Source organism: Epargyreus clarus, unplaced genomic scaffold, assembly GCF_041222505.1.
Source record: "Epargyreus clarus isolate Ecla_fem2 unplaced genomic scaffold, WU_Ecla_fem_2.2 ptg000007l, whole genome shotgun sequence".
Taxonomy (NCBI): domain Eukaryota; kingdom Metazoa; phylum Arthropoda; class Insecta; order Lepidoptera; family Hesperiidae; genus Epargyreus; species Epargyreus clarus.
In genome coordinates, this window is record NW_027332215.1 from 11799024 (window position 1) to 11811242 (window position 12219).

At 32.6% G+C, this 12219-nt stretch overlaps 1 protein-coding gene across 1 annotated transcript; it reads right to left on the minus strand.

Annotated features, from left to right (window-relative positions):
• Window positions 1-1052: 1052 nt before the first annotated feature.
• On the minus strand, window positions 1053-10976 carry LOC140743413 (superkiller complex protein 3-like). Its single transcript, XM_073074655.1, has 2 exons — window positions 10748-10976; window positions 1053-9885 (listed from the first exon to the last, which is right to left on the minus strand). The coding sequence occupies exons 1-2, from the start codon at window positions 10790-10792 to the stop codon at window positions 6166-6168; spliced, it is 3765 nt and encodes a 1254-aa protein (XP_072930756.1). The 5' UTR covers window positions 10793-10976; the 3' UTR covers window positions 1053-6165.
• Between the last annotated feature and the right edge of the window lie 1243 nt (window positions 10977-12219).

The following is a 12219-nucleotide window of genomic DNA, read 5'->3' on the forward strand; positions in this document are numbered from 1 at the left end:
CTGATGCTACTGCTGCTGGTGAGGTGGTGTTCGAAATGTATGTTAATAAATAATATAGGTACATGAGTTAGGCGTGTAGTTTTAAAAGCGGTAGAACCCTTTGTAGTTCGACTCCGACAGCACCACCCTCACACCTATTTTTACCTCAAAACAGCAGTGTTAAACCGCTGTACTGTTTTGGAGAGTGTGGTAAGGGAGACATACTTTTCCAAATCGTTCCAGCTTAGTCCTCAGGGGTAGCAGCGCAGATGCGGCGCAGAAAGGAATATCTAGTTCTATGTGGGGTTGATTACATTGTCCATGGGCGGCAGCAGCCACTTATCATCAGGTGGACTGCATGATCGTCTGCTACTCCTGAAGTATATAAAAAGTCAAAGTATACCCAGAGATTGCAACGCAGGTCTGACCGACCTCAGGTAAGGTTACAGACCTACTGGTTACAGATGTCCATAGTACAGGCGATACTGAGTCTGTAGATATTCCATGTGAATGATTACTTATTTCTTTTCAAATGCGTGGTAGAGCCACTGTCTAAAAATTGATAAGGTTAGCCCATAGATTAGTAAAGATTGCTCGCTTCTAACAAGAAAATGTAACCTTTTGACAATTGTCACTGTCAATTATTTTCGTGTTTGAAAAATATTTAAAAAATGTAGTTTTTAGATCATTTACGAATGAAGCGATATTTCTTCGCACATTTTCTTCGATTTCGTGTCTTAACTGCGCATGTCCGCATTATGCGTAAATTACACCATGACAGCCATTAAACGGCTGACAGTATTGAAAGCCGTTGAAGTCATTTAATAGCTTCCTTCAATTACAAAGCGGTGAGATATCTATACTTATCTATGGGTTAGCCAGTAAAAATATTTTGTCTCAAGATTCATTTCTAGAAAAGATATAAGTACTGATATTTGAACGTATGTAAGTAGGTATATACCTATTTTAATATTTTATACTTATCATGTACTTAATATATGTGATTAAGACGGATTAAGGGATAGGGAAAAATCAGCAATGTAAATAAAATGACACTGAGAGTAAAAGAGAACTTTATTTCATTTAGACACCGAATTACAGACTTTTATATACTTGAAATAATATTTCTATTCTATAGAATATTATCTACGTTTACATTTTTATCTAATAGTGATTAGTATTATATTGAATATTTTTGCTTAGCAATTATAAATTTCAACATCAAAAATAGTCAAAGTGTGAAGAAAATTTTTAAAGATTCTCACAGGTATAAGGGTTCCAAAAAAGTTTATTCATTCTTTTTTAATACAATACATATTATGATAATATTTTCTAAAAGGTTTAATTTAGTTGTTTAAAACAAATAAAATACCTAAATTCAAATAATAGGGATCATCCATAAATTATTTTCCCTGCTGATCGATCTTACACGTCATATTTGTGCGATCTCCTGTGTTATAGTCTCATATTTTTAAATATGTTTTTTTGTTAAAACTCACTCTTAATAGACGTCAATTTATTTTATAATGACGTCACTGATATCGTATACGACATAATTTATGGATGAGTTGTAAAATATATCTAAATTTAAAAGATCCACATTTTTAGGATAATAACATATTATAACGACATAAAATTAATATTAAAAAGGTGCGCTTGTTCATTAGGTTATAACTAGGAATAAAATTGTTGGCGTACATTCAATACATTATCAAAATCAGTAGTTTCTACATATTTCCAATTAACAGAGAATACAAGAATATGAAAAATTCTTCACTAATCGTGTTAATTAATATTTGGTTATTGTTAAGGAATTTTAGAACTATGCATAATAAAGTTTATGAACTGTAAAATTTTGAACCTTGAGAATGAAATCCGCGGTAAAGTGAAATTGGTAAGATTAAAAGTGACAGTGTAAATTGTGTTGCGCTTTCAAGTGTGACAGATTATGGTGGGTACAGTACAGTACAGTACTGATGTAATGTAACAAGCAATGTAACATGAAAGGAGCATTTTATAAGTGTGGACGCAGCGCGCGCACGAATTGAACATGTTCGGCATGCGCGCGGCGAACATAGCTGAGTCTGTCGAGAACACTAACGACAGTACCGTTTCGCAGTACAGACACACACGATCCGTCCACACTGGCGCTCCGCGCACACTGCGCGCTCCTTTATGTTCGGCGAAAAAACCGACAAGTCCCGGATCGCAGCGCGCACGAGTTGTAATGATCTGTACCCTTACCAGGAGTTTTTGCGTTTCGACAAATATGACTGTTTTGGTATTTGTTTACGTATGGGCCAATATGATTTCCTAGTTCTGACACAATGCGCTAGGGGCGCTGATTGGAATTTGTATGTTACAAATACGTAAACAAATACCAAAACAGTCATATGCGTCGAAACATAAAAACTCCTGGTAAGGGTACTGTTCGCGCGCGTAGAGTGTACGATTCGTGCGCAAAAGTGCTACATTATGGGAATTTTGTTACATTGCATGTTACGTTGCAGCAATCTGTACCCACCTTGACGACCCATTGGATGGGAGAAATTCTGTCATTACATTTCAATGCAATAATTATCATTGCGAACGTCCATTATTTTTACCATAATTATCCTCTTCAGTTCTTTGATTTCCTTAAAATTCCTGCTCTAATTTGACATAGGATACAAATGAACCAAATTTGATTTCATGTCAGCAGTAATAATAGTTTTACTTTTATTAATAATGTCTTTGTTAGTATACACTAGCGCTCATTATGTTTTTATAATAATGGAAATCATATTTGTTTCGTTCTTTCAAATGACTTAGTAATATGTTAAGACATAATACAAATGGTGTAACGAGAGAGAATTTTAATGGACGTTGCTATTATTTATTAATGAAGATATTTATGATAAATGCATGTTACTAAAATATTTAAGGTATACATATAAATATCGCGATAAATTAATTAAATCTAGTTCTCAGAAATTGAAGTGATTTACGCAAACTACAACACGTATAAGCATATGATATAGTTTTACTATAATTACTTTAAGGATTATACACATATAGTCCATTATATAAATGTATATTTAGGATATACACTGAATATTCATTTTATCAAATACTTCTAATCGATTCAAAGACAAAGATTTCCTCGACTAAATAAACATATACTCAAATCAACAGATATGCGCTGCTGTTAAATCGATAGGTAATTTGAAGCGAAGTATTTTTCTTATGAACTTCTTTCGGATGCATATAAATTGATTTAAATGTATGATAAAAAACTACAGTACAGTTAAGTAAGTAAATTAATACACCCTAATTTTAAAGATTAGATAGACATCAAATACAGATAATACAAAAGCTTGTTAATGCGTTTTCTGTGGCTTTTCACTACTCATAAATGTGTTTCAACACAAGTAACATTTAGTTATCTTAAAATTACGATTACGTATGATCTTATACCTATAAGTAACTAATCCTAATACATTATCCAGTGATCACGTAAGTTTGCAACTTAAAAATAATAGGTAATGACAAGTTGATTAACCAAACGCAAAGTTATATAATAATATGTAAGTCAATATTATGTGCAACCCATTGTGCGACTACGGGGAAATATATCAATGACATTTATGATTTACTTCATTCTATACATAGATTAGTAAAGATTACTCACTCCTAACAAGAAAATGTACCCAGTTTTGAGAATTGAAATAGTTGCGTAAAAAAGTTTTGCCACGTCTCCGTGCTAAAATGTCTCTAAAATAATTGAAATTATTATTAAAAATTATTTACTTATTATGTAAATTACGCAGTATTAGTTATTTATTCGTAAATTTTCTCTAAAAATGTTTTTATTTGTCAAGAATTCAAAAAAAGAACTTACTATAAGAAGCCATTTGTGGCTTCATTCAATTTCAAGACGGCGAAGTATCTTTACTAATCTATGATTCTATACATATTTTCGTAGAATCCATTTAATAAGGAAACTGTCTCACTGGAACTATAATATCGACTAGATCTGATTTCGTGTACATACTTTTAAAAATATCTGTAGTTTTTAATTAGATAATATACACTGAAGTAAAACTATGATAAAAACTATAAATAGTACAAATTAGTCAGATTTATTAAAAGCGTGTGTCTACACGTAAGTAATACCTATTTCTTTTCCAAAAAGTTAAATATGTATTCCAACAAGTTCTAAAAACACAAGCGAACTACCTGTTGAAGTAAATACCAAAAGTAAATACAAATAAGTTATGTGTTACATTGGCACGCAACTCCGCCTCTCCTTAAAAATACATTGATCTTTTTTCCAAATGCGCCATAAGAAGTAACTATAACTTTAATTAAAAATACTTGAAATTTATATTTAGGTTTTCATAAATAGAGGACATAGATACATATAAAAGCTTTTTATGCGTATATCTACTGTGGCTATTCCACTAGTACCTAACTATTACATTCAATTATTCTCTTAATTAATTGGTTACATCTAACTATAATCGAAGACATTATCAATTAACACAAGTTTACAATTAAAATAATATGGGTACGAAAGTTTGACATAAATGGCGAACAAAAAGAAGAAATCATCTTTGCCAGTCCTATAGATCATAGATTTCAGGTTACAGACCTAATAGATCGTATAATGTTATCGATGATCAATACTTAGACTTGTTACCTCAATCGCTGCAAAACAGAGCTATGGTTTATAGGATTTGCGTAGACTGAATGGAACATTATTGTACTACAGAACAAAATATTTTAACTGATTCAAAGTTAAAGTACTAATGCTTATCCAAATTTTACAAACATATTGTTGAAATATTTTTGGTGAATTTGGTACACGAAGAAACTATGATATTTAATTCAATTTTTAAACCTGCACTTATAGATTAAACATTACAGTACACTATATTTATGTTATAATCATATTATATATTATTCTATAATCAAACACTGACATATATTAAGTCCTAAGTCCATTAAAGTATGCTGAAATTAACTTCAGAAATCTAATCCTCCTATAACTTATCGGCTTCAATAAGATTGATGATTTAACATAATCCATTATTAATAGTCAGCTTTTAAAAGAACATACAATTTTGACTTTGAAACTAAACGCTTAAAATTAATTAAAAAAGAATGTGCCCTCCCTACGCAACTAAATCTACTACGTGTAACTGTTGTACTGATCTTAACCAAATTACGTTAAAATAACTATCACCTAGGTGTTATTACATCAATGCCTACAGACTATACTTTTTTCAAACATCTAAGATTCCAATCTTGGTGGCTAAAAGTAATTTATTGATAATTATAGCTATGTTGTATTATAGATAAAATGTTTGGCTTCACACAAATTTAAGTTCAGATCATTATTGTGAGATGTTAATAAGATGTAAAGCGTGCAATGTATTAATGCTGCACTATATACTACAATAATGGGCACGATGAGAGATCTTGAAATCCCCTTTTATAATGTAAGTGCTTCTCTATTGTTCTGACAAATAATCTGGAGGCACGGCAGTGCCTCCGCCAAGTCGAGTAGTATTTTTTGCATTAGGTACTACCTATTTTAAAACGCGAAAATGTTTGCACGTGTCATGACGTTAGCCGGCGACGACTAGAAACTAGGCCCATTTTTTTTGTAATCCTTTCAACATTTTTCTTTTCCAGTAAGATTATTCATTCTTTATTCATGTCAATCGCATCATGTCAATTGATTTATTCAAGTATATATTTACCTTTCTATAAGACGCTTATTAGAAAGCTACTAAATTATTCTTGCCTAACAGGAAACATACCATAACATCCACGTTATGTAAAATTTGCAAATTATGTTAGATAAGGTGTTTGATTATGTGGAAGTAAAGCACAAAACATGCATTTCAATGATTTCCTACGATTACTGTAATATTGCACGAAAATCATAGAACTTTAATTTTGTAAGTACTGTCAAAATTTTTATTTTATAGCGAGAGACAGATAAAGTGGTCATATCCAGATTTGACTAAAATGAAAAATAATTTATTATACTCCAGTTGCTGATTAACATTTTTTGCCTTTTCTTTATTTTGACTACTACTACGAAACGAAAGTTGCACCTTAAATTAATGTAGATAGTAGATAGTGATGTTCTACAATGTATGGGGAAGGGAATCTTCTTAATTGATCACCTTTCTTTTATTCACGCCTAAGCTTTTCTTCCAAGTTATCTAGCCATTCGCTGATTGATCGGGGTAAAGTGATGTTTTGGCGTACTCGAGATAATGCCCTTTCTATCCAAGATTTTCTTTGAGGCCATTGTCTGTGAGAAAACACACACAATATCAACGCAGCCCAGAGCTCTGGTTGGTCCGGATATATATTTAATGCTTGTTTGGCGTACGCCATTGCTTCTTCTCTATCGCCTGAATAAAATTCTGCAATACTGATCATAGCGTGCATTTTTCCTATCTCACGCGAATATTCTGTGTCCAACGATACGTCAATGGCTCTTTGAATACACAAACTTGCAATTTTAGCAAATCCACTGTCACCGCTTAGGTAATTTAGACCCATGTAGTACCACCACATGCCATCGTCGACGTAGAAGTGCATATGTTGCGACATAATGTACGCGATTATATCCACATGTATTTTGCCGAAAGCATATGTTTTTAGGAATGAGAGATTAAAAACATGAGTCTGCATTGGGGGGGATGTTATTTCCGCTGCTCTATGCACAAATCTTACTGCATCAGCACATCCATTTAATTTAAATGCTACATTGCTCATTGGGATTAGCACATTTACTAGATCATCGTCATTTTGACACAAATCATTTAAAGCTTTATTGTAGGCGATGTATGACTCTTTATAACTTGCTTCTTCGTAAAGAGCCTTAGCCAATGCAGTGGTCGCTTCTAAGTTTACTTGATCGACATCACCGTACAACTTTATTGCTTCATCATAATTATGCCGTTTCATTAGAAGTCGAGACATGTGAAGTATTGTCTCCTTTTTAAAGTCACCTTCTGCCAGTGAATATGCTTTATTATATAATGCAGTCGCTTCATTTATTTGTCCTCGATATTCTTGTATTAAACCTAAACAAATGCAACCCCAACCTGTATGTTGCTCAAATGTTAAGTACCATTCTATTATATCCATCCGATTAGGAACAATAAAAAATGCATCAAGAGCCATGTCAAAGGATGGCTCTGTTGGTGGAATGGATAATTCATGGATAGCGGTGACCCAATCTAAGAAGTCAAGGTCAGTTAGTTCTTCAAATTCGTTTGAGTCGGGATTAGGGGCAAACATGCCCACGTTTCCATCCTCACGGATAATTTCAGCTAACAATCCGTCTCCGATCCAAGCTGAAGGATAAGATGGTAGACATTTCTTGCCTACTGCAAAACAATAGTTTGCCAATCGATCTTTATTGATTTTTAAATATAACGTTCCAAGATTGCACCATACCTTAAACGCAGATATGTCGCCATTTAATATAATTGCTTTAAAAAAGCTGTAATGAGCAACGTCAGATTTGTGCAAAAAATAGCACACTTTTCCGAGTAAATCCCAATAACGCCATGAATCAGGTTTAGCTTTTATGCTAAGTACAGATAGATTATATGATGCGTGCAAAAGTGAAGCTCGCTTTGTTTCAACGTAATATTCAAGATACGTATGAGCACACTTAAACAAGGCATATGTGTCTCTTGTCTTTGCTATATCTGCATAGGTTGCTATCGCCATTTCGTATAAACCTAATTTATTTATACGTGATTCACCCTCTGGATTGCGGGTTCGAACGTAACTGAAAAATTTCGGCAGTCTTGTTAGGGATACTAGAACATCTCCATAGAAATGCAAATAAATCAAATTTGTCACACCACTTGTCATGATTATAGTGATGGTATTTAAAGCCATTTGTAATTCGTCTCTTGCCTCACTAAATAAATAGTTTGATGATTTTTTTTGCGCGTTCAAGATGTGATTTTGTGTAAGGCCTTTTAAGGCTTCGATACTATCTGGGATAAGATGTAGAATTCTTTCGAAAATAAAAATCGCCTTATCGTAATATGTTTGGCGAGAGTATGTTGATCCTATCCTGCTAAGACAATTGACCAGGAGTGATATATCGGTACTAAGGTCCATAACTTTTTCATACGCGTTAAGCGCTAGATCGTACGCTTTCGTATTATAATAGACATCTCCCATCCACTCATAGGCAGTAAGGTCGTACCGGTTCAGATGAATGGCTTCTTGCAAATAAATAAGAGCGTCGTCCATGTTGCCTTTCAAAAAGCACAAACGCCCTAGTCTTGCACACATCCAAAATTTTTTGGTTTCCGTTGAGTTAACAGCTGTCTCTAATAAGTTGTATTCTGTGTCTCTTAAGAGATTTTGGTCATAGGCTACGCTTAACATTCGTATTACTTCAATATCTGTACTACATATGCTGTAAGCTTTTTCAAAACATTGTATACTTCTATATATATTTCTTTCGTGGTCATAGTAGTATATACCTAAACTGTAATATACTTTAGGATGATTTGGAAGGAATTCCAATGCAAATTGCAAGCTCTGTAGACAATGGGCGAACATTTCTGTTTGCCAATATACCTGTGCAAGTAAATAATATTTCACCGGATGTTTATCATATCTACGTAAAACTGCAATAGCTTGATCATATTGTTCCACTCTCATATAAGCTAGAAATTTGAATAAATCAAGATAATCCGATCCGAATAAGATGTTGTCAAATCTTACGCCATGGGCATCTGCTTCACAATACATATTCGCAATATCAATCAAAACAGCGGAATCCATTTCATCTATGGGAATTTTATTTAGACAAATGAGTGCTTCATGAGGTCTATTACTCTCAATGTAACATGATAACATGATTTTATTCATCGTTACAAGAAACTCTGGCTGTTTAAGCTTTTCTTTAGTCAAAAATGACTGAATAAGACTTTCTGTCATTGAAACATTTTTGATCATCCTTGAACAATTTAACATAAATAGAGCTTCAGGGATGTCTGTATCCTCAGAATCGTCAACTACAAGAGAGCATTTCCGTAGTGCTTCCTCGTAATTCTGTACCCTGTAGTCCATTATTGCCAACAGGGTCCCTCCATATATTGTGTCTTCAACTCCAGTTGTCAGTACATTTATATAATTGTCAATATCAAAGTTGTAAAAGTCATCTTTTTCTATAAATATTTTGCATAGTACTTTACACAACCATTCTTTCATCATTGTGCTTTCAGGAAAGAATTCTAATTCAATTATTTGTTGTACTGCGTTCGCAAATTCGTTTGTTTTCAAAATACATTTTCCTAAAAGTATCATGCTTACGTTGTTTCTCGAATCTGTATTATTAATTTTCTTTAACATGTTTGTGGTATTGGTAATATCTTCAATCTTAATGGGGACTTTTGAGACTAACAATGCTAAAAATTGCTTTTCAGCTGTCTTCATTATACATTCATCGCGTTGTACACCCATATACTCTATAAGGGTACTTATAGTTTCACTATGTTTCATTAGGCAACCCAATGTGCCTTGTTTGTTTATTGTTTTTATAGCATAGTCATCATCAATACGCAAATTTAAAATGTTTCGATAAATTTCAAATAGTTGGTTTTTAGACTGTTCATCATCTTTTGTTTCGTAGTATTTAGCAAGACCTTGCCAAGCTAATGGATTATCTGGTTTAATATCTATTGCTCTTTTATACATGTTAAGAGCTTCTTCAGACGTTCCCAATGATTTTCCGTATAGTACGAGTGCCATATAGCACTGGCTATCTTTCTTAAGTACTTTTTTGCAGCATTTCTGAGCCTCTTGCATATTTTTTCCATCTATGTACTGTCTGGCAAATCTTAATAGGGTCTTGTTGTCGGGGACCTAGGAGAAAATTATTTAATTAAATAAATGATGTGCTGCACATCTACATAATTAAAATTGAAACCAACCATAAGTCCACATTGGAGAAGTAATAGTATTTTTTTCAAGTTTCTGAATAATAGTTAAAGAAAAAAATAGTTTACCCTGGGAAAGTAAAACAATTGCCGAGCCTTTAAAATTGACTATAGCTTTAGCAATGTGATATTATGTTTTATTTTTTTTTTATAATTGACTAGATAATTCAATTTAAATGTCTCATTCATATGGAGTTCTTAATCAATACATTTTATTTAAAACATGATTAGAGAACAAAGGAACTTATTCTGTTCTCAAGCTAACAAAGGAAAAGCTGCGCAGGCAGACCCGGGCGAGGCGTCGCGCATTGCGGCTAAAGGCAGGGGGAAAGCGGGGGGAGAGGGAAAACGGGTGCGGAGAGCGGGTATCGGCAACGGTGGGTGGGGTTGGGAGTGTGGAGATACGACCTTTCGGTCATCCCACCCCCGTGGGTAAAAATCAATACATACACCCTTCAGTATATAAATACTCGTCTGTTAATTCGCGAAATATAGCAAGTAAAATCACTTTATCAACACCTTGAAGAGATCAAATGTTACCGCACAGTATGAAATGGAAAATTGAAAAAGTCGAATGCTCAGCGCAATATTGCTTTTATTCGAAATGCATATAATAACTATATTTTAATTTACTTTTCGCACAGTTCTATACACACGCATAAAGTAGGCACAATATAACTATTAATATCTCCAGTGGCATAATGGTAGGTACTTAATATAAATTAAGGGCATTACAAAGATATACACAGTTAAAAATTGAAAAAGGGTGATATTTCAGCAACACTTACTTTTTCCTTAGGCGGAGGCCTTGTTCGCCGATTGAAAAACTTCATTTTGGTGTTTTTATACAAAATCCTTAAAACATTTTATTTTTTCACATTAATTCACTTCAAATAACTTTACATTGCTGATGTTAAGCAATTTTGATAGATTTTTTACTGTAATGGAGCGAGAGACTTGCGCTTACATTGAATTTTACCGCGACACTAGCTCTAAATTTTATGCAGGAAATCAATACTGCAGACAGGATTGCCGACGCCGCGCATCAATCGATAATATTATTTTTAAATTATGCTTTGCTACGTTCCATTGTTCCTTTGATACAGAGTTTAACAAGAAAGTTAGTCTTTTTATATTTTATTTAAGAATTTTACATGTTGTTTAAAATGAAAATAATTTTCAATTGAAGAACAAGGTGTGTAAAATAATATTTAACTATTTTAAGAGTCCTTTTAGCCTCACGTAATATTGAAACGGAACGTTTCTTACTGTACGTCTATAACACAGATGTCGCTTTAGCTGAATCGAATAGGCCGCCATTTTTTGAAAAATATAATATGTGAAAATTTTAATAACTTTTCTATGTCTTAGGTGATAAGCGTAGCACTGAGTCCGCTTGGTGGTTTTTACAGACATTAGTAACTTGATATTACTGAGGGGTGATTTATTATTATTTACTCTTAATATTTTAATATCTTAAGTTCTTAATTATTTACTCTTAATATTTTAATATCTTAATATTTTAGAATTTAGGTAATAGCTTTGGACTTTAAAAATTAACCCAAAAAATAAATAATCAAAAATATTAAATTTTTACTTACCATAGGTAAATTTGGCAATTTCTAGTATGAGTTGAAGTTTGGCAAATCACTGGATGGATTGAATATTAATAACGGGCGTATTCTTTAACATTTGGACTATTTCTTTAATGTAATCCAACGTAAGAAATTTTAAAAAGATGTGTTAAATATATTATAATTCAGTTTTGTTACAAAAAGACTCAACTTCGTACAAAATTCTCGTTTGAAATATAATTTTCATGAAAAGAAAATCTGAAAATTTTATAAAGCTGCAGAAAGAAGAAAGTACACAATATTTTTATTTTAAAACGTATCTTTATTCAGTTTAATTTTTATTTACAATCACAATAAATACATACAAATTGAAACCACAACATACATACATATTATTATTATTATTATTTTATTCGATTAAAATTATTAAAAGTAAAGCTAAAGCACGTGTTCTCTTTATAACAGTAAAGTCTTTAATTTTAACATATTTTGGACAGGATCTTGTAGGTATATTCTACATTTTATTGCAGTAAACTACGTAACATTCTTTTAAAGTAACAGTTGTATTACAATTTAATATGACCTATTTTTACAAAATAGTATAAGCTATCGAGCATTCAGTATAGTTAATGGTAAGTGATCTTTCCGCTCGTGGACAACAACAAATAAGATTGCAGAATTAAATA